The sequence below is a fragment of the Leptonychotes weddellii genome, chromosome 3 (assembly GCF_054177405.1).
Source record: "Leptonychotes weddellii isolate Sample4059 chromosome 3, ASM5417740v2, whole genome shotgun sequence".
NCBI classification, from domain to species: domain Eukaryota; kingdom Metazoa; phylum Chordata; class Mammalia; order Carnivora; family Phocidae; genus Leptonychotes; species Leptonychotes weddellii.
In genome coordinates this window covers 42,995,804-43,018,504 of record NC_138371.1, presented here as the reverse complement: position 1 = coordinate 43,018,504, position 22,701 = coordinate 42,995,804, and the positions used below count along the sequence as shown (strand labels likewise).

Genomic DNA, 22,701 nt, shown 5'->3' with positions numbered 1-22,701 from the left:
ACTACCTTGGAGATATTGTGGGCTTGGTTCCAGACCACCACAATAAAGTATCACAATAAAGCGAGTCAAGTGAATTTTTTGGTTTCCTAGTGCAAATAAAAGTTATGTTTACATTATACTGTAGTCTATTAAGTGTGCAATAACATTATGTCTGAAAAAGCAATGTACATACTTTATTTTTTTTTAAAGATTTTATTTATTTGACAGAGAGAGAATACAAGCAGGGGTAGCAGCAGGCAGAGGGAGAGGGAGAAGCAGGCTCCCCATGGAGCAGGGAGCCTGATGTGGGGCTCGATCCCAGGACTCTGGGATCATGACCTGAGGCCAAGGCAGTCACTTAACTGACTGAGCCACCCAGGTGCCCCGTAATGTACATACTTTAACTAAAGATGCCTTATTGTTAAAAAATGCTAACATTATTTGAGCTTTCAGTGAGTTGTAATATTTTGCTGGTCTTGTCTCAATGTTAATGACTGCTGACTGATCAGGGTACTGGTTGTTGAAGGCTGGGATGGCTGTAGCAATTTCTTAAAATAAGATAACAATGAAGTTTACCTCATCAAGTAACATTTCCTTTCTGTAGCATGTGATGCTGTTTGATTACATTTTACCCACAGAAGAACTTTCTTCAAAATTTGTCAATAGTCTTTTTTTTTTTTTAAGATTTATTTACTTATTCCAGAGAGAGAGAGAGAGGGAAAGAGAGAGAGTTAGTAAGGTGAGGAGCAGAGGGAGAGAGAGAGAGGGAGAGAGAGAATCTCAAGCAGACTCCCTACTGAGCACAGAGCCCAACACAGGGCTCCATCTCAGGACCCTGAGATCATGACCTGAGCCAAAATCAAGAGTTGAATGCTCCAGCAACTGAGCCACCCACGGATCCCAAAATTTGTCAATACTCTTAAACCTTACAGCTACTTTATCAACTAATTTTATGTAATATTCTAAATCTTTTGTTGTCATTCCAACAATTTTCACAGCATCTTCACCAGGAGTAGATTCTATCACCACTTTCTTTGCTCATTCATAAGAAGCAACTCCTCATCCATTAAAGTTTTATCATGAGATTACAGCAATTCAGTCACATCTTCAGGCTCCACTTCTAATTTTATTTCTCTTGTTATTTCCACCACACCTGCAGTTACTTCCTTCACTGAAATCTTGAACCCCTTAAAGTCATCTGTGAGGATTGGAATCAACTTCTTTACAACTCTAGTTAGTGTTAATATTATGACCTCTTCCCATGAATAATGTTCTTAATAGCATCTAGAATGGTGAATTTTTCCCAGAAGGTTTTCAATTTACTTTGCCCAGATCCATCAGAGGAATCACTGTGACAGCTATAGCCTTACAAAATGTATTTCTTCACTTCTGGGGAAGATGGCAGAGTAGGAGTATCCTAGGCTGATCTTATCCCATGTGTTCATTTAGATAACACTTACATCAAGTTAAATAACCCAGAAAATGACCTAAAGACTGGCAGAACAGACTTCCAACATCTAAATGAGAGAACAGTCTATACTAAAGAGGGTAAGGAGGGAAGAGATGCAAGTGGGGAGCCAAACTGACCTGTGAGATTATCTGCAGGAGGAGGGATGCCAACAGTGTGGAGATGGGCGAGGACCAGACCCCAAACTAGGCACTGCAGGCATGGGGGATCTGCACTAGGAAGACAAATCCCCATAACATTTGGCTTTGAAAACAAAAGGGACCTAACTACATGAGTCCTTACAATCAGTAGGGCTTAACAACTGGAACTTTAAAAATCAGTAGGCTTAGTTCTGGGAGAGGCAGAGGGGATAAGAAACTGAGTCTCCACCCTAAAAGGGAGAGCAAAACAAACAGTAGCACTGAGATCAGCATAGAAACAGCAGTTTAAAGAACTGGATATACAGGAAGAAGATGCATTTACTAATCTCTGAGCATGTGCTGGAGAGGCAGGGATCTTTGGGAGACTATTCCAAGAACCAAATAGCTGGTGGACATCATTTCCCTCCCCTATCTCCCAGCTAAATACATAGACATGTGTTGAAACTGGTACAGCATCAACACTCTTCACCTACCTTGCTAACAGCAGCACCCTGCCCCTGTGTTCTCTGGGGATTCACCTCCTCCAACAAGCCCTTGGCAAGAGTTCATCCAAAGAGGGACCACAAGCCTGGCAGGGTATAAGCAGCCCTGATAGGGGATGGCACCACTCCAAAGTGACTCCTGCCCCACGGAGAGGAGAAAGTAACCATACACACCAGTTTTACTGGGCCCCAGCAGTGGGCTAGGGCAGACCTGTGGTCTGGCTGCAGGCCATGCCCAACAACAAAAGCCTCCCAGGAGATAAAAACGGGGAAAATACCTTGCAGTTCAGTGCTATGCAATTCTGGCAAAAGCCTGGTCTCACTCAACTCAAGCCCAAGGAAGCCCCAGACTAGCCCACTAATAACATAGGAACAAACCCTACCCACAACAGACAGACGACTGCAGATGACTGGACTGAAAACAAGTGCAACTCAGCCACAACATAGGGTACATGCAATCACATAGGAGATACCCCTGAAGTGCCAGGTTGTGGTGAACATGGGACATTGCACTACAGGGAACCACAGGACCTCTTTTTCATAAGGCCACTACTTTCAATATAGGAGATGTAACTGACTTTCCTAACACTTAGAAACAGACACATAGAGTTAGACAAAATGAGGAGATAAAGGAATATGCCCCAAATGAAAGAACAGAAAATCATAGCAATAGAGCTAAATGAAATGGAGATTAGTAATATGCCTGATAGATAATTTAAAGTAATGGTCATAAAGATACCACTGGACTTGAGAAAAGAGTGAAGGACTTCAGTGAGAACTGTCAACAAAGAGATAGAAAGCATAAAAAAGAACCAATAGAGATGAAGAGTTCAATAACTGAAATTAAAAATACACTAGAGGGAATAAGTTGACTAGCGAAAGCAGAAGAATAGGTCAGTGATCCAGAGGACAGAGTAATAGAAAGCAATCAAGCTGAACAGGAGAAAGAAAAATAATAATAAAAAATGAAAATAGACAAAGGGAACTCAGTGACACCATCAATTGTAATAACATTCACATTATAGGGATCTCAAAAGGAGAAGAGAGAGAAAAAAAGGCAGAAAATTTATTTGAAGAAATAATAGCTGAAAACTTCCTGAATCTGGGGGAGGAAACAGAAAACTAGATCCAGGAGGCACAGAGAATCCCCAACAAAATCAACTGAAGGAGGTCCACATCAAGACACATAGTAATTAAAGTAGCAAAAAGTAGTGATAAAGAGAAATAATTTTAAAAGCAGCAAGAGAAAAGAAAGAATATAAAGGAATCCCCATAAGGCTATGAGCTGATTTTTCAGCAGAAACTTTGCAGGCCAGAGTAAGTGGCATAATATATTCAAAGTGGTAGAAGAAAAAAATCTGCAGCCAAGAATACTCTATCCAGCAAGGTATCATCCAGAATAGGAGAGATAAAGAATTTTCCAGATAAACAAAAGTTAAAAGAATTCATCACCACTAAACTAGACCTACATGAAATGTTAAAGGGGACTCCTTGAGTAGAAAGGAAAGGCCATAAGCAGGAGTAAGAAAAGTAGGAAGCACAAAAGCAGTAAATTTAAGTATATCTATAAATACCAGCCAAGGAATTCACAAAATAAAAGGATGCAAATTATGACACTATACCCCTAAAATGTGGAAGGGAGAGAAGTAAAAATTTAGTGCATTGAGAATGGGTTGAAACTTAAGTGACCACCAACTTAATATAGACTGCTATATGCATAAGATGTTATATATAAACTTAATGGTAACCACAAATCAAAAATTGGTAATAGATATGCAAAGAATAAAGAGAATCAAATCCAAGTATATCACTAAAAAAAGCCAGCAAACCGTGAGAGGAGAGAGCAAGATTACAAACGAACAGAGAAGAACTACAAAAACAAACATAAAACAAGTTAAAAAATGGCAATACATACCTTCAATAATTACTTTGGACACAATGCTCCAATCAAAAGACATAGGGTGATGGAATGGATAATAAAGCAAGAACTATATGCTGCCTACAAGAGATTCATTTCAGACCTAAAGACACATGCAGATTGAAAGTGAAGGGATGGAAAAGTATTTATCATGCAAATGTAAGTGAAAATAAAGCCAGAATAGCAACACTTATATCAGACAAAATAGACTTTAAAACAAAGACTGTGATAAGAGACAAAGGACACTATATAATCATAAAGGGAAAAATCCAACAAGAATATATAACAATTATAAATATTTATGCACCCAACATGGGAGCAACCAAATGCATAGGGCAGCTAATAACAAACATAAAGGAAATAATTGGTAGTAATACAATAATATTAGGGGACTTTAACACCTCACTTACATCAATGGATAGATCATCCAAACAGAAAATCAACAAGGAAACAGTAGCTTTGAATAACACATTGGGTCAGATGGATCTAACAGATATATTCAGAACATTTCATTCTAAAACAGCAGAACACACATTCTTTCCAAGCGCATATGGAACATTCTTCAGAACAGATCACAAATTAGGCCACAAAACAGATCTCAACAAATTAAAAAAGATTGAAGTCTACCATGCATCTTTTCTGACCACAACACTATGAAACTAGAAATCAACCACAGAAAAAATCTGGAAAAAACACAAATACATGGAGGTTAAATAATATGCTATTAAATAAGGAATCAGTTACCCAAGAAGTCAAAGAGGAAATTAAAAAAATACATGGAGAAAAATGAAAACACAATGGTCCAAAATCTTTGGGATGCAGCAAAAGCTGTTCCAAGAGGGAAGGTTGTAGCAATACAGGCCTACCTCAAGAAACAAGAAACATCTCAAATAAACAACCTAACATTATATCTAAAGAAGCTAGAAAAAGAAGAACAGATAAAATCCCAAACCTGGAGAAGGAAGTAAATAATAAAGATCAGAACAGACGTGAGCAAAATAGAAGCTAAAGAAACAACAGAACCGATCAATAAACTAGGAGCTCGTTCTTTGAAAAGATCAACAAAATCAATAAACTTAGCCAGACTTATAAAAAAAAAGACTCTAAATCAGAAATGATAGAGGAGAAATAACAACCAACACCACAGAAATACAAAAAATTATAAGAGAATATTATGAAAAATTGTATGCCAACAAATTGGACAACCTAAGAAGTGGATAAATTTGTAGAAACATATAACATCCCATAACTAAATCAGGAAGAAATAGAAAATTTGAACAGACCAATTGCTAGCAATGAAATTGAATTAGTAATAAAAAAAAAACTACACAAAAACAAAAGTCCAGGACAGCATGGCTTCACAGGTGAATTTTACCAAACATTTAAAGAAGAGTTAACATCTATTCTTCTCAAAATATTCCAAAAGATAGAAGAGGAAGGAAAGCTCCCAAATTCATTCTACAAGGCCAGCATTACCATGATACCAAAACCGGACAGTGTCACTACAAAAAAACACTACAGGCCAATATCCCTGATGAATATAGATGCAAAAGTTCTCAACAAAATATTAGCAAACCACATGCAACAATACATTACAAAGATTATTCACCATGCTCAGGTAGGATTTATTCCTGGGATGCAAGAATGGTTTAATATTTGCAAGTCAATCAACATCATATACCACATCAACAAAATGAAGGATAAAAATCATATGATCATTTCAATATATACAGAAAAAGCATTTGACAAAGTATAACATCCATTTATAATAAAAGCTCTCAACAAAGTAGGTTTAGAGGAAACATATCTCAACATAATAAAGGTCATATATGAAAAACTCACACCTAACATCAAACTCACTGGTGAAAAACTGTGACCTTTTCCCCAGGAACAAGACAAGGATGTTCCCTCTTAGGGCACCTGGGTTGCTCAGATGGTTACGCGTCTGCCTTTGGCTCAGGTCATGATCTCCGGGTCCTGGGATCGAGCCATGTCAGGCTCCCTGTTCAGCAGGGGAGTCTGCTTCTCCCTCTCCCTCTGCCTCTCTCCCCACTCATGCTCTCTCTCTCTCTCTTAAATGAAAAATAATAAAAAAGTATGTTCACTCTCATTACTTTTATTCAACAAAGTACTGACAGTCCTAGCTACAGCAATCAAATAAGAAAAACAAATAAAAGGCATCCAAACAGGTAAGGAAGAAATAAAACTTTTGCTTTTTGCAGATGACAAGATACCATATATAGAAAACCCTAGAGTCTCCACCAAAAAACTATTAGAATCAATAAATGAATTCAGTAAGGTCACAGGACACAAAATCATGTAGAAATCTGTTGCATTTCTATACACTAATAATGAAGCAGCAGAAAGAAAATTTAAGAAAAATCCCATTTAAAATTGCACCAAAAATAACAAAATACCTAGGAATAAACTTAATCAGGAGGTGAAAACTATAAAACATTGATGAAAGAAATTGAAGATGACACAACAAATGGAAAGACATTCCATGCTCATGGAAGAACAAATATTGTTAAAATGTCCATACTACCCAAAGCAATCTATAGACTTAATGTATTTTTCTAGATTTTTATAGATATATAAAAATATCAACATCATTTTTCACAGAATTAGAACAAACAATCCTAAAATTTGAATGGAACCACAAAAGGCCCTGAATAGCCAAAGCAATCTTTAAAAAGGAGCTAGAGGTATCACAATTCCAGATTTCAAGTTGTATTACAAAGCTGTAGTAATCAACACAGTATGGTACTGGCAGAAAATTAGGCAATGGAACAGAATAGAAAATCTGGAAATAAACCCACAATTATATGGCCAGTTAATCTTCAACAAAGAAGGCAAGAATATGCACTGGAAAAAAGTCTCTTTGATAAATGGTGTCTGGATAACTGGATAGCTATATGCAAAAGAATGAAACTGGACCAAACTTTTACACCATATACAAAAGTCAACTCAAAGTGGATTAAAGGCCTAAATGTGAGACCTTAAACCATAAAAATCACAGAAAAGAGCACAGACAGTAATTTCTCAGACATTGGCAGTAACAACATCTTTCTAGATATGTCTCCTCTCTTTTTAAAAAAAAATATTTATTTATTTTAGAGAGAGAGAGAGTGCACAAGTGGGGGGAGGGGGCAGAGGGAGAGAGAGAATCTATAGTGGACTTAGTGCTGAGCATGGAGCCCGATGTGGGGCTCAATTCCATGACTCTGAGATCATGACCTGAGCCAAAATCAAGAGTCTGATGCTTGACTGACTGAGCCACCCAGGTGCCCCTCTAGATATGTGTCTTTGAGGCAAGAGACAAAAAAGCAAAAATAAACTATTAGGATTACATCAAAATAAAAAGCTTCTGCACAGCAAAGTAAACAACCAGCAAAACTAAAGACAACCTACTGAATGGAGGAAGAAATTTGCAAATGACATATCTGATAGTATTGAAAATATGTACAGAACTTTTACAATTCAACATGAATAAAATAATCTAACTAAAAAATGGGCAGGGGGCACCTGGGTGGCTTAGTCGGTTAAGCTTCCAGCTCTTGGTTTTCTGCTCAGGTCATGATCTCAGGGTCATGAGATCCAACTCTGCATCAGGCTCCATGCTCAGTGTGGAGTCCGCTTCGGATTCTCTCCCTCTCCTTTTGCTCCTCCCCCCACTCTCTAAGTAAATAAAATCTTAAAAAAAAAATTAAAAAAATTAAAAATGGGCAGAAGAAGACATGAACGGACATTTCTCTAAAGAAGACTTACAGATGGCCAACAGGCACATGAAAAGATGCTCAACATCACTCATCATCAGAGTAACGCAAATCAAAATCACAATGGGATATCACCTCACACCTGTCAGAATGGCTAAAATGAAAAACACAAGAAACAAGTGTTGGAAAGGATGTGGAGTAAAAGGAACTATCTTGTACTGTTTGTGGGAATGCAAACTGGTGCAGCCCCATTATGGAAGACAGTATGGAGGTTCCTCAAAAAATTAAAAATAGAAATACCCTATGATCCAGTAATCACACTATTAGTTATAGACCCAAAGAATATGAAAGCACTAATTTGAGAGAACATATGCACCCCCATGTTTACTGCAGCATTATTTAAAACAGCCAAATTCTGGAAACAACCCAATGTCCACTGATAGATGAATGGACAAAGAAAAAGTATACACACACACACACACGCAGGTGCACACACACACGCACACACACATACGCACACACACGCACACTGGAATATTACTCAGCCATAAGAAAGAATGAAATCTTTGTCATTTGCAACAACATGGGATGTAGAGGTTATAATGTTAAGTGAAATAAGCCAGAGAAAAACAAATACCATATGATTTCACTCCTATGTGGAATTTAAGAAACAAAACAAAGAAAAGCAAAGAACAGAGAAAAAAAGGGACAAACCAAAAAACTCTTAACTCTAAAGAACAAAATGGTGGTTACCAGAGGGGAGGTAGGTGGTGGGATGGGTGAAGTAGGTGAAGGGGATTAAGGGTACACTTATCATAATGAGCACTGAGTAATGTATAGACTTGTTGAATCACTATATTGTATATCTGACACTAACACAACACTGTATTTAACAGTTAAACTGCATTTAAGTCTTGGAATTAATTCACTGAAATTATTTTTTAAAAATGAATTTTATCTCATCCTTTCAAAATGACCTCTTTTGTATATGTTTTATACTGTACCCAATATGTTAATAATACACAGCTTATTTAATTTTCTTTAATGAAGAATATGACAAAAAATCTGGAGGTTTACCCACTAATAAACAGCCAATCAGTGTTATGACATACAACCAATCTGCTCAGCATTCTTCCTCCATGAGGGTGAAATAGTGGGGGAATGAGGAAGAAAAGACTTCCTTCCCCTGGAGGTCAATCACTTCAAAGCAAATATCAATCCCCCTGCATTTTTTTAAATAACTTATATCAGTTTTAATTTTACATTTATTTAGACAATCATTTATTTACTGAGGGAACTACTATATCCCTAATAGCTAGTAGAATCTCTGGCAGGATTAATAATAATAGACAACATTATTTGAATATTTGCTGTGTGTATTAACTCATTTTATAGTCACAAAATTCCTATGAGTTTGGCTTTTATAATTATTCACATTTTAAAGATGAAAAAAACGTGGCAGAGAGAAGTGAAGTAATTAGCACAAAAGTCACATGGCCAACTTGTAGTTGTACAAGGATTGGATTCAGGCAGTCTGACTCTAGAGTCTTTCTCTTTGCTTGCATAATAATGTTAACATATGGTTCATATTTACTGAATAAAGGAACTTATAAAATTAAACTGAAAAATTATTTAAATGTTCCAAGTCATAAAAGAAATGTAAGCTTCACTGAGAAACTCACCCTTGCTTTCCTTGAAAATGTGGCATCTTCTCTTCTGTCTCATTTTTAATGTCTACATATTTTGCAGTTGCATCTGATCCTTTTTCTAGTGATCTCCATCTTTGATTTCTCTTCTGTAATAGGTAAAAATAGGTGTTACTTTGCAAATCATGGAAATTTTAATTTTGTGGATTAAAATCAGTTGTGTATCAACATGATGTGAATAACAAAGACTCATTTAAAAATACACCTTTTTTAACATTAAAAAAATTACAAATTATTAGTGAGTCTAACATACTGTTGCACAGCTACTATAATAACGTTACTTTTTAAGGTAAAAACATTAATCAATAATGGTAATTGTGGATGTTTTATCTTTTTTTGTGGATGTTTTATCTTGCATAATAAGTAGAAGGTAGCATTTTTATTCAGCAACAGGAGACACTTCTAAGTGTACAGTTCAAATGATTGCAACATTTTATTATTGTTGATGTAAGAAATTTTAAAACCATTAAGTGGTTGTCAATAAGTTAGATCAATTTGAAACACTGAGTTTTTTTAAGAAATGAATATTCAAGTTTAGTGGCTGTAATTCCTGTACTTAAGATTTATGTATGATATCACCAGATGTTTGTTATTGTGTTAGTTTTGTAAACTACCAATGTGATAACTGGTTGCCTTGTACATTCCTATGAGAGTTCTCATAAAAATTTGGTCTTAGGTTTTTATTAAAAAACAATCAGCTCTATTACCAAGTGTTATCTATTCTTATTATTCTTAGATTTACTTTACTTAGATTTACAATAGGACAAATACAAACACCATATAAAATTCAAGATGGATATGGTACCTCACGAAATGTAAATGGGTGAGAAAGATGGCAGCAGCTATCAAAACATTCCTGGCATAAGTGGTATTCTATACATTTGGTACACCTAAAAATACAAAAGGCCAAGACATACAAGAAAAAAATTCAATCATTTTGATGGTTTTGGTGAACAATTCCTGCCAAAATTTCCTGGGAACTAGGCAAATAGGACAAAGACCCATATTATCTGATCTGTATTAGCTTCCTACTGCAACTGTAACAAATTATAATAAATTTAGCAGCTTAAACAACACAACTTTATTATTTTATAGTTTTGTAGGATAGAAGTCTGACATGGGTCTCAAGGAACTAAAATCCAGGTGTCGGCAGGATTGCATTTGTTTCTGGAGGTTCTAGAGGGGATCTGTTTCCATAGTCACATTTCCCTCTGACTCTCTTTTTGCATCCCCTGTCCACTTTTAAGAACCTTTGTGATTACAATGGGTCCAGACAATCAAGAATAATCTCCTTATTTCAAGGTAAAGCATTTAACAATCTTAATTACATCTGCAACCTGAATTTCTCTATGACATGTAACCTAATATATAGGTTCTGAGCATAAGAATGCAGACATATTTGGGAGGACATTATTTTGTCTACCACACATCCCTTTCATGATTTGTTCCCACAATATCTTAGCTTTCATTTATTTCTTTCTCTAAATTCCTATAGGATTTATAGCCTATTAGATATCTATCATTTGATTATCCAGTGTTTTCCAATTGCTTCATAAAGAATTGTACTTAGGAGAATACTTCTTGAAAACAGGAATTATATTCCCTCTCTTTCCTCACAACATAAATTATTCTCAAAGGACAGTGTAGAGCAGTGGGCAGGGAGCAAACCAGTGGAGAATGCCTGTATTTGGAACAATTCTCCCCAGTGCCAATTTGGCATGCAGATTATTTTGAGCTGAAGTCAATCAAGGCCTAAAGGACTCAGGAAGAGCTTTTTATCTCCCCCTCAACTGCCTAAAGGAATTTAGATAGAGGCCTGGTCCAGAAAGAGAGCTATCACCAAAGATAACTACAAAAGGTCTGGTAAGCTGGAGGGAGCTCAGCCGGGCCTGTTTGTTCAAATTCCTCTTTGTGTTCCATTGTTTCTGCATGGCATGACAAACATTTGCTCTTCCCATCTTCCCATAGATTGTCTTCTTTCCCTTTGAAGCCCCAGGCCCCTACCCTCTTCTTAGCTGAGGATGGCTTATAAGCCTCAACTGCTAGGCTTTGAACCTCTCATGTCAATGTGAGGCTCCCACATGAACAAATTAAAATTTTTTTTCCTGCTATTAATCTGTCTTATGTCAGTTAAATTAATAGACCAAATAAAAGAACCTAGAAAGGGATAGAAAAATTTTTCCTCCTGTGCAAGAGGTAGTAGGAAGAATCATCCTCAAAGACAGAAAGAGCAGTCAGAAAGCTCAGAGTAATAGAGGAGTGCACTATCATTAACAAAATGCTTAAAAGAAAGATTTGAAATAGTCTACTATTCAAGGCCACACACTAATCATTTGAGGAATAGGCAACAATGAGGACTGAGAATTTTACACCATGGCCAATTCACGTCCTCATCCCCCATAGCTGTTCCTCCCAATCCTCTCTTTCACACGTTATCTTCACTCTTTACTGTTTGGATCCATACCTCTTGAAAACAATGGCTGCTAAAACCAAAGATCAAGTCCTTCCTTTTTCTAGAACTCTATTTAACCAACATTCCTGACACTAGCTGAACACGTGCTAAAACTCTACAAAAATTTTCCCCTTCTTCAATTTATTGGAGCCTTCTCAGGCCAGTTATTTTCCAATAAAGACTTTTACTTATAGTGATCCAGTTGATTTTATTCTATGTGACACATAGAGAAAACAGAACTGAAACACTTCAAAGCAGAAAAGTTACCATTTGTTGATGGAAGTGATAAAAAAAAGTTTTATGGTTTTATAAGAGGGTTCTAAAAATATATTAATTGGGCTCATCATAATGTATTTCTAGGAAGACTGAAAAAAAGAATCTATTTTCTTAACATACAGTTAAGCTAAAATTTTAGTTAAAACACAAATTTCCCAAGCACAGCAATTAATTGATGTTTTAGTGTGGCATTCTCGGAAAGTTGGGGATTATTTACAAAAGTAACAAAAACTGTTTTCTCTAACATTTATCTTATTGTTGTTGAGGTATAGGATTAAATTTAAAAAAATATGTACTCATTGCAATTTCGAGTTTGGGAAACTCAATTACATATTCAGTCAATCTAGTCAATATCCCTCTAGCTCAATCCTAGGAGTGTTTGGCAATGATTTCACTGATGGTCCAAAGGAAATTATAGAAGTTGGGAGGTCTAGAAGTTGAGGGTTCTGAGTTTGGAAACTCATTTAGGCCTGTGTCCTGAGCTTCCAGGACAGGAAGCTCCTTCAGACTCTCAATCTAGACTGGAGTACAAAGCCAATATCCTTGTGTAAGTGAAGAAAATAAAACAATAGAATTTTTGAGGTACTGGGCTAACATAAATCACCAGTCTGGAAATCCTAAATAAGCAACCATCACCTAAGGCAAACACACTATATAGAGAAGGAAGAAGGCAGTCTAACTGACCAGTACCCCAGTGCTCCAAGTTTCCTAAAGTTAAAAAAAAAGTTAGAATACATGTTTATAATTTTACTGATGACACTTACTTATAACATTTCCCCTCAATTGGAAATTGTTTACAGTTATTACAGGGAATTCCAAGGTGTTTGTCCAGTCGCTCTTTTTCAGCTGCAGTCACAAGTTTGCTAGAGTTTTTGAATTCTTCTAAAATAAGTTTTAATGGTGCAAACTCTTTCCTGCACAGAGGACATTTCAACATGGAAGTGTTTGAAATCATATCCTGATAATTAGCTAGGATCTTCATGCATTTTATATGAATGCTATTGCCACAGCCAAACCTGTTAGAAATAAAATATGAGTTTACCACTTGCATATATCAAAGTTACATATATTTATATAAATAAAACTTCCTGTGCTATCATCTTTATTTCCCATAAAAATAGATTCTGAACTGACTTTCCAGATATAGCTTGATTATACACATAAACACTATCTTATCTACCTGTATAATCTATCATCTTTAATTTAATACATTAGAATTCTTAACAAATTCTCCCTCATTCCAATGAAATGGTGGTTTAAACAATTTTGCATCATTAGAATATTTTTCTTTTTTTTAAGATTTTATTTTTAAGTAATCTCTACCCAGTGTGGGGCTTAAAACCACAACCCTGAGATCAAGAGTCGCATGTTCCATTGACTGAGCCAGCCAGGTGCCCCAATATTTTTCATTTTAAAAGCGAGAATAAATATAATCTTAACAAAAGGACAATTATAACAATAATTATTGTTTTTTAAATAAAAAGCATGAGAGCAGGGGTATCACCTCATTTTTCTAGAAATCACACAATATGTGGTTGTACCTGACAAATATCTACTGAGAGAAATAATATTTTGGGAAATAGTAAATAATTTAAAAATATGCAGTAGAAGCAGCCATATGAAAAACTACATGGATTAAAATTTTGGCCAATAATCAGGAGTAAGAAAATGAAAAATTCAATAACAAATGGTTGCCCAAATATTCAAGTCCAACTTTACAGGGCCTCAAAGAATAGTATAAATATGACACTCTTAACAAATGTTTGCATATAGGTAAACATTTCAATTACTTAGGTTTAAAGATAGAATTTTGAGACACTGAAAAGAATTGTTATAATATTAAAGTACTACCTTTACTCTCAGAAAATTCTTTGTAACTGGTCTAAGCCATGGCATTTATTCACGTGTATAAAAGGGAAATGTGAAAATTATCCTACTTTAATAACTTAAAGTGGAGAGGGGAAATAAAATGGAGTTAAGTTTTAATTTTCACCCTTTATAATGTAGCCTAGAAATATTTAGAGTAAGAACAGGACCTCTCACAGCAGATATGTTAGGAAACAAAAGACCAATTAAATATAAACTAAGTAATAGGTAAAGCTTTTTGTTGTTTCTCTATCAACACGTCTCATAACAATCAATTACAAACATATTAAATTACAATTTTTTCATAAGCTTTAAATATCCAAAGAAAAAAACATGCAGAAGCCTGGGAAGATGGCAAAATAGGAGAATCCTGAGCTCACCTTGTCCTGACACAATACTGACATACACACTGACATAATAGCCACATCAGTGCAATTAACTCAGAAACAACCAGAAGACTGACTGGAAGAACAGACTTTTCACAGTTAATCACAGAGCGAGTGCAACATTGAAAAGTGTGAGAGGAGCAGTGATATGGCCAGGAACTACACCCATCGGGAGACTAACCGCAAATGGGAGGGACACCACAAGCATGGAGAAGTGGAAGGATCAGACCCCACACCAGGCACCCAAGGCCCAGGGAACTTGCATTGGGAAGACGAGTCTCCATAACATTTGGCTTTGAAAACCAGTAGGGCTTAACATCACCAGTTTTTACAGTCAGTGGGGCTTAGCTCCAGGAAAGCCAGAGGTTGAAAGGAAACTGAGTCCCCTCCCCACCCTTAAAGAGCCAGCATAACATATAACTGAGATGAGATACAGCAAAAAAAGCAGTCGTTTGAAAAACACCTGGGGTATCATGAAGGAGATTTATTTACTAATTTCAGAACATGCCCCAGAGGGGCAAGGATCATTAGGAAACTTCTCCAAGAACTAAAGAGCTAATGGGCACCATTTCTATCCTCCCCCATCCCATAGGCTAGATAGCTGGATGCTTGCAGGAACCAGCACAAACACTCTCCAACTATTTTGCTATCACAGTGCTTCCTGCCTCCACATTATGCTGTGGAGCCATGCCAACCAACTTGTCCCACTTAGCAGGTGTCCCTAGAAAGTAGCTGCTGGCCTAACACACTGTGTAAGCAGTCCTGGCAGGGGCCAGCGCCACTCCAAAGTGACTCCTACCCTGAGGAGAGGGGAAGATAACTACACACACCAGTGCACCCACAGTCCCTGCAGCCAAACCTTATAGCTAGCAGCTCAGAGATTGCCCTGCCAATCAGTGCAACTGCAGCACTGGCACACAGCCTGGGGGCAGGTGTGAGGTCTGACTTATGGCCCCATCCACCCAGGAGAGCCTCTCAGGGGACAAGGCAGGGAGAGTAGGCTACAGATCAGTGTGATGACAGCCCCAACAGGGATTGGCGGTAGGCATGTGGTCTGGCTTCTGGCTCCATGTACCAATGAAAGCCTCTCAGGTGACAGTACAAGACAGTGCCCTGCAGTTCAGGGTGACTGCAGCTCCAACAGAAAGGACAAGGGCAAGCATCCAGTGTGACTATTAATACTGCCCAACTAAAAGCCTAGTGCTTTTAGATGGGTTTAAACCTAAGTGATCAACTTATAGATACTTTTAATAGACTTTTATATGCATAAGATATTATATGTGAACCTAATGGCAAACATACATTAAAAAAACTATAAATGATATAGAAAAAATAAAGAGAAAGGAATCTAAGCATAGTATAAAAGGAAGGCATCAAACCACAACAGAAGAGAGCAAGAGAAGAAGAAAGGAATGGAGAAGAACTACAAAAACAACCATAAAACAAGTAACAAAATGCCAATAAGTACATACATATCAATAATTACTTTAAATGCAAATGAAATAAATGTTCCAATCAAAAGATGGTGAGTAAATGGATTAAAAAAAAAAGACTCATCTATATGACACCTTCAAGAGACTCACTTGAGACTTAAAAACATATGCAGACTGAAAATGAAGAGATGGAAAACCACTTACCATGCAAATGAAAGTGAAAAAAAGCCAGGGTACCAATACTTATATTGGACAAAATAGACTTTAAAACAAAGACTGTAGCAAGAGAAAAAGAAGGACATTACATAATGATAAAGGGAACAATCCAACAAGAGGATTTAACAACTGTAAATGTTTATGCATTCAACATGGGAGCACTAAATACATAAAGGAACTATTAACAGACTTAAAGGAAGAAATTGACAGTGATACAATAATAGTAAGGGACATTAACACCTCACTTACATCAATGGATAAATCAGCCAGATGGAAAAATCAACAAGGAAATAGTGGCTGTCAATGACACAATGGGCCAGATGGACCTAACAGATACTCAGAACATTCCATCCAAAAACAATAGAATACAGTTTTTTCAAGTGCACATGGAATAATCTCTAGAATAGGTTGCATATTAGGCCACAAACAAGTCTGAATAAATTAAAAAAGATTGAAATCATATCATGCATGTTTTCTGACCATAACAGTATGAAATTAGAAATCAAACAGAAGAAAAAATCTGGAAAGAACAAAAATAAATGGAGGCTAAATAACATGCTACTAAACAATGAGTGGGTTAATCAAAATATAAAAGAGGAAATAAAAAATGCATGGAGACAAATGAAAATGAAAACACAATGATCCAAAATCTTTGCGACGCAGCAAAAGCTGATCAAAGAGGGAAATTTATAACAATACAGACATACCTCAAGAAGCAAGAAAGATCTCTAACAAACAACCTAACCTTATAGCTAAAGGAGCTAGAAAAAGAACAAATCCCAAAGACAGTAGAAGGAAGGAAATAAGAAAGTTTAAAGCAGAAATAAATGAAATAGAGACCAAAAAAACACAAAAAACAAAACAACAACAACAACAAAAAAACAAAACCTCCTCAAACAATAGATCAATGAAACCAGGAGCTGGTTCTTTGAAAAGATCAATAAAATTGATAAACTTTTCATCAGACTCATCAAGAAAAAGTGAGAGAGGACTCAAATAAATAACATCAGAAATAAAGGGGAAAAAAAACACAACCAATGCCACAGAAATACAAAGAAATATAAGAGAATATTATGAAAAATTGTATGCCAAAAGATTGGGCAATGTAGAAGAAATGGATAAACTCCTAGAAACATAACACCTTCCCAAACTGAATCTACTTCCAATAAGAAATAGAAAATTTAGACCAATTACTAGCAAGGAAATTGAATCAGTAATCAAAAAATTCCCAGCATACATTTAAAGAAGAATTAATACCTATTGTTCTCAAACTTTTCCAAAAAATAGAAGAGGAAAGAAAGATTCCAAATTAATTCTACAAGGCCAGCATTACTCTGACACCAAAACCAGATAAAGATACTATAGAAAAAGAGAAGTACAGGCCAATCTCTCTGATAAACACAGATGCAAAAATCCCCATCAAAATATTAGCAAACCAAATCAAACAATACATTAAAAAATGATTCATCACAATCAAGTGAGGTTAATTCCAGGGATACAAGTGTGGTTCAATATTCATAAATCAATTAACATGATATATCATATTAACAAAAGTTAGGACAAAAAAATCATCTCAACAGATGCAGAAAAAGATTTGACAAAGTACAACATCCATTCATGATAAAAGCTCTCAACAAAATAGGTTTAGAGGGAACATTTTTCAACATAATAAAGGCCATATGTGAAAAACCCACACTAAAATCATACTCAATAGTGAAAAACTAAGAGCTTTTCCTCTAAGATCAAGAACAAGACAAGGATATCCACTCTCACCATTTTTATTCAGCATGGTACTGAAAGTCCTAGCCATAGCAATCAGGCTAAAAATAAATAAATGACATCCAAATTGGTAAGGAAGAAGTAAAACATTCAGTATTTGCAGATGACATAATACTATCTAGAGAGAACCTTACACACTCCACCAAAAAATACTAGAACTAATAAATAAATTCAGTAAGGTCACAGGATACAAAATCAATATATAGAAATCTGTTGCATTTCTCTATACTAATAATGAAGTAGCAGAAAGAGAAATTAAGAAAACAATCCCATTTACAATTGCATCAAAAAGAACAAAATACTTAGGAATAAATTTAACCAAGGAGGTGAAAGACCTGTACTCTGAAAACTATAAAACTTTGATGAAAAATATTGAAGATGACATAACAAATGGAAAGAGTCCACATTCTAGGATTGAAAGAATACTATTAAAATGTCCATACTACACAAAGCAATCTACAGAATCAATGTAATATCTATCAGAATACAAACATTTTTCACAGAACTGGAACAAATCATCCTAAAATTTGTATGGAACCACAAAAGACCCCAAATTGCCAAAGCAAACTTGAGTGAGTAAAAAGAAGCTGGAGGTATTACAATTCCAAATTTGAAGATATAAACAAACTTGTAGTAATCAAAACAGTATAATACTGGCACAAAAATAGACACACAGATCAATAGAACAGAATAGAGAGCCCCAAAATAAACCCACACATATATGGTTAATTAACCTACAACAAAGGAGGCAAGAATATACAATGAGGAAAAGACAGGTTTTTCAACAAATGGTGCTGGGAAAACTAGACAGCTATAGGCAAAAGAATGAAACTGGACCCCTTTCTACACCATATGCAAAAATCAACTCAAAATGGATTAAAGACCTAGATGTGAAATCTGAAACCATAAAAATCCCCAAAGAAAACATAGGTAGTAATTTCTTTGACATCAGCCACAGAATCATTTTTCTAGATATGTCTCCTCAGGCAAGGGAAACAAAAGCAAAATTAAACTATTGGGACTACATAAAAATTAAATGCTCTTTGCACAGCAAAGGAAACCATCAACAAAACCAAAAGACAACCTACTGAACGGGGGAAGATATTTGCAAGTGGTATATCTGATAAGGGTTAATATCCAAAATATATTAAAAAACTTATACAACTCAACACCAAAACCCCCCAAATAATCTGATTAAAAATGGGTAGAGGATCTGAATAGACATTTTTCCAAAGCAGTAACAGAGATAGTTGACAGACACAGGAAAAGATGCTCAAGATCACAAATCATCAGGGAAATGCACATCAAAACCACAATGAGGTATCACCTCATACCTGTCAGAATGGCTGAAACAAAAAACACAAGAAATAACAAGTATTGGTGAGGATGTGGAGGAAAAGGAACCTTCGTTCACCATTGGAAATGCAAATTTGTGTAGCCACTGTGGAAAGCAGTATGGAGGTTCTTCAAAAAATTAAAAATAGAATGACCATGATTTAGTAATTTCACTAAAGGTAATTTACTGAAGGAAAACAAAAACATGAATTCAAAAAGATAATGTACCTCTATGCTTATTGCAGCATATTTCCAATAGCCAAGTTATGAAAGCAACCCAAGTGTCCGTTGATAGATGAATGGATAAAGAAGGTATGGTACACATACACACACACACATACACACACACAGAGAATGGAATATTACTCAACCATAGAAAAGAACGAGACCTTGCCATTTTCAACAACATAGATTAACCTAGAAGGTATATTCTTAAGTGAAATAAATCAGCAGAGAAAGACAAATACCATATGATTTCATTCATATGTGGAATTTAAGAAACAAAAGAAATGAACAAAGAAAAAAGACAAGCAAAATACCAGACTCTTTTTTCTTTCTTTTAAAAGATTTATTTATTTATTTATTTATTTATTTATTTATTTATTTATTTATTTATTTTTGAGGGGGAGAGAGAGAGAGGAGAACAAGTGGGGAGGAGGGGCAGAAGGAGAGGGAGAAACAGATTCTCTGCTGAGCAGGGGACGCCCCAGCCCAACATGGGACTCCATCCAAGGACCCTAGGATCATGACCTGAGCCGGAGGCAGATGCTCAACTGACTGAGCCACCCAGGTGCCCAAAATACCAGACTCAAATACAGAGAAGAAACTGGATGTTGTCAGAGGGGAGATGAGTAGTGGAATGGGTGAAACAGATAAAGGGGATTAAGAGTACACTTATCTTGATGAGTACTAAGTAATGTATAGAATTGTTGAATCATTATATTGTACACCTGAAACTAATATAATGCTATATTTTAATTATACTTCAATAAAAAAGAGAAAGAAAAAACATGTCACCTGCAAAACGTGACTGGAAGCTTTTTCTCTAAAAGTACTTCTTGACAAATTGAGCAGATATCATCTGAACCAATTTCCTTCTGTTTAATGTACCCATCTTCTTCTATATGCACAGTTTCATTATTTGTTCCTTGTTGGGGAGTTTGAACTCGATGTATCCCTCGAAGCAAGTCACTGATTTCTCCTTCCACAAGACCTAACTGCAAAGCAGCTAGTGAAAAATCCCAAAGTATTAAAATTCAGTGGCAAAATTGGAGATACAGAAATGTAATAACTTATGCTGAAAGTTACCAGATAAAATATCAGAAAGACAGTTTTGATTCAATTACTACACCTTCATTTGCCACTTTCTGTACTTTTTCAGAACCAAAAGGTCAGGAAAGAGTCATTTATAAAAAGAATGGAAGTTACCTTTTTTTCTTGTAACTGAAAAGAGTCAGTGAAAATATTGCATTTTATAAAGATTCTGGATTAATTATAGGATAGTGCTCATCCTTGGATTGGTGTTATAATCATGTCTTACATATTGATCTGTTCAACTTGCCCATAAACAAATATTTTATCAACATAGAATCAGAAGAAATGGGCAAAACATAAAGGGGAACCAGGGATATTTGAGTAGTTAGTAAAATTAATATTTGTTAAATGAATAATGAATGAATGGATAAGAGGAGAGCAAGACTCAATTAATTGTGCCTATTCTCCTGTCTTGGTTTTATGTTTGTACAAGAGTGTCTTGGTAGCCACATCCTTCACAGATTTGGTTAGTATTCCTCAGGACAATCTATTACAAACTATGTTGTTTATATAACCTTGGGATGTGCATTCTTTGAATTATGAATTTTCTACATCCTGCTGTCTTTATAAGAAATTATTTTCTAATACATATAGTTTTGATCAGGACATCCTAGATTCTTTGTTCCCTGGCCCATCCCAGGCTCTTTTCCTTTTTTCTCTCCTTAACATGCCATAATTTAAATGTCATCGGTTATTGGTACCCCTGAATTCTATTCATTTTATACATCCTTTAATACATTTAATACATTCTTTAATAAATTTTAAAAATATTTGCAAGATAATGAAAAGCTTCATTTTTCTGGAAAGTCTCCCAATTAAACACTAAAAATACTGAAAACATAGATACATTTCAATACAGAAAACTCTGTTCCTTGTATGAGGTGGGGTGGCAGGTGGAATGTAAGAGGGTAACATACTTTAATTAAGCATTACTTTGGAGGATGAGGTCTATTTGTCACAGAGAGCAACATCTGCTCTCTAAAAAAATGGGGAGGAAAACGAAGAACAAAAATTGTGCTTTTGGGAATAAAGATTTTCTAGGGCAGCGGAATTACTGAAACATAAAAGTTCATAAGAGGAACTGGCCATAAACTGTCCTATGTGGTAAAATATGAATTGGAAAATGCAAGGGAGAAACAAACTCTTCTGAGATAATTTGGAAAAATTAATGTATGAGACTATGAAAGAATATTCTTTTATAAAGAAGGCAAGACAGCTAACCTATCAGAAGGGAATGGAAGATGTTCAATTTCATCAACATCAAAGAAAAGTGAGTTGAAATACGATTGAGGCACAGACACAGAATAAATATTGCTATTGAATAAGCAGTGATAAATAAATGAAATGTTGTTTCCCTTATGCTATTTCTTTTTGTATTTATTTAAGTTATATGAAGGCATTTTAGATCTTCTAAGGGTATGTTAGATGTATGGGAGAATGGAAACTATTTTCTTATTTAAGTTTACTAGGAATGAATAGATTATAATGAACCTTGTATCTGGTATTGTTTCATGTTTTGTATGATAGCCTTTTTTCTAAAACTATAGAAATATTTTTAACATTTCAAAGTATTTCTATGTATTTTTAAATTATTTTCTTTGGGGACTTAAGTATTTTGTTCATGTCTTTCATTATATGATTAAGTAATAATATGACCTAATATGAATCCCAAAGCAAAACTAGCAGAAAATTGATACAGTGCTGAAGTTGCAAATCAGCAAAAGTATTTTAAAGACCAATTTGGTAATACATATGGGTGGTAGACATAAAAATATTAATACTTTTACTCTAAAATCCAATTACTGAGACTTTATGCTAAAGAAATGATTGAAAGAAGAGAAAGCTTCATGTATAAAGAATATAACAAGTAGTTTGAAATAAGTTACATGACTAACAATAGAAGAATGTTAACTAAATTATGATATACCATATCCAGTGGAATAATGTTAGCCATCGATGACTTTAATTACAGAGATTACGCAGCATTGAAAATGCTTATAAAGTAACAGTGTGTGATAAAAGCAGAAGACAGAATTCCCATGGAGTATTAGGCATACATAAATATAAACTCAAAAAGGAAGTAAGAATGCATAAAAGTTTATTTTATCTTTGTAGTGGGAATTATAAAAAATTTCCTTAAATGTGGTTCTTATTTGATCTGTAAATATTTAACTAAAAAAGGAACAGACGGCATTAACTAGACAAAAAGAAAAAGAGAAAAGGGAGGAGAAGAGA

General features: G+C 35.3%; 1 protein-coding gene across 1 annotated transcript in view; it reads right to left on the bottom strand.

The window, feature by feature from the left end:
- ZSWIM2 (zinc finger SWIM-type containing 2) overlaps window positions 1–22,701 on the bottom strand; it is an 85,179-nt gene that overhangs the window by 5,535 nt on the left and 56,943 nt on the right. The window contains exons 6-9 of the mRNA XM_006726947.2: window positions 20,170–20,380; window positions 12,902–13,153; window positions 10,215–10,299; window positions 9,386–9,498 (exon numbers count right to left, since the gene is read on the bottom strand). Of these exons, the coding sequence (XP_006727010.2) occupies window positions 9,386–9,498; window positions 10,215–10,299; window positions 12,902–13,153; window positions 20,170–20,380 (661 nt within the window). The remainder of the gene's footprint in view (window positions 1–9,385; window positions 9,499–10,214; window positions 10,300–12,901; window positions 13,154–20,169; window positions 20,381–22,701) is intronic.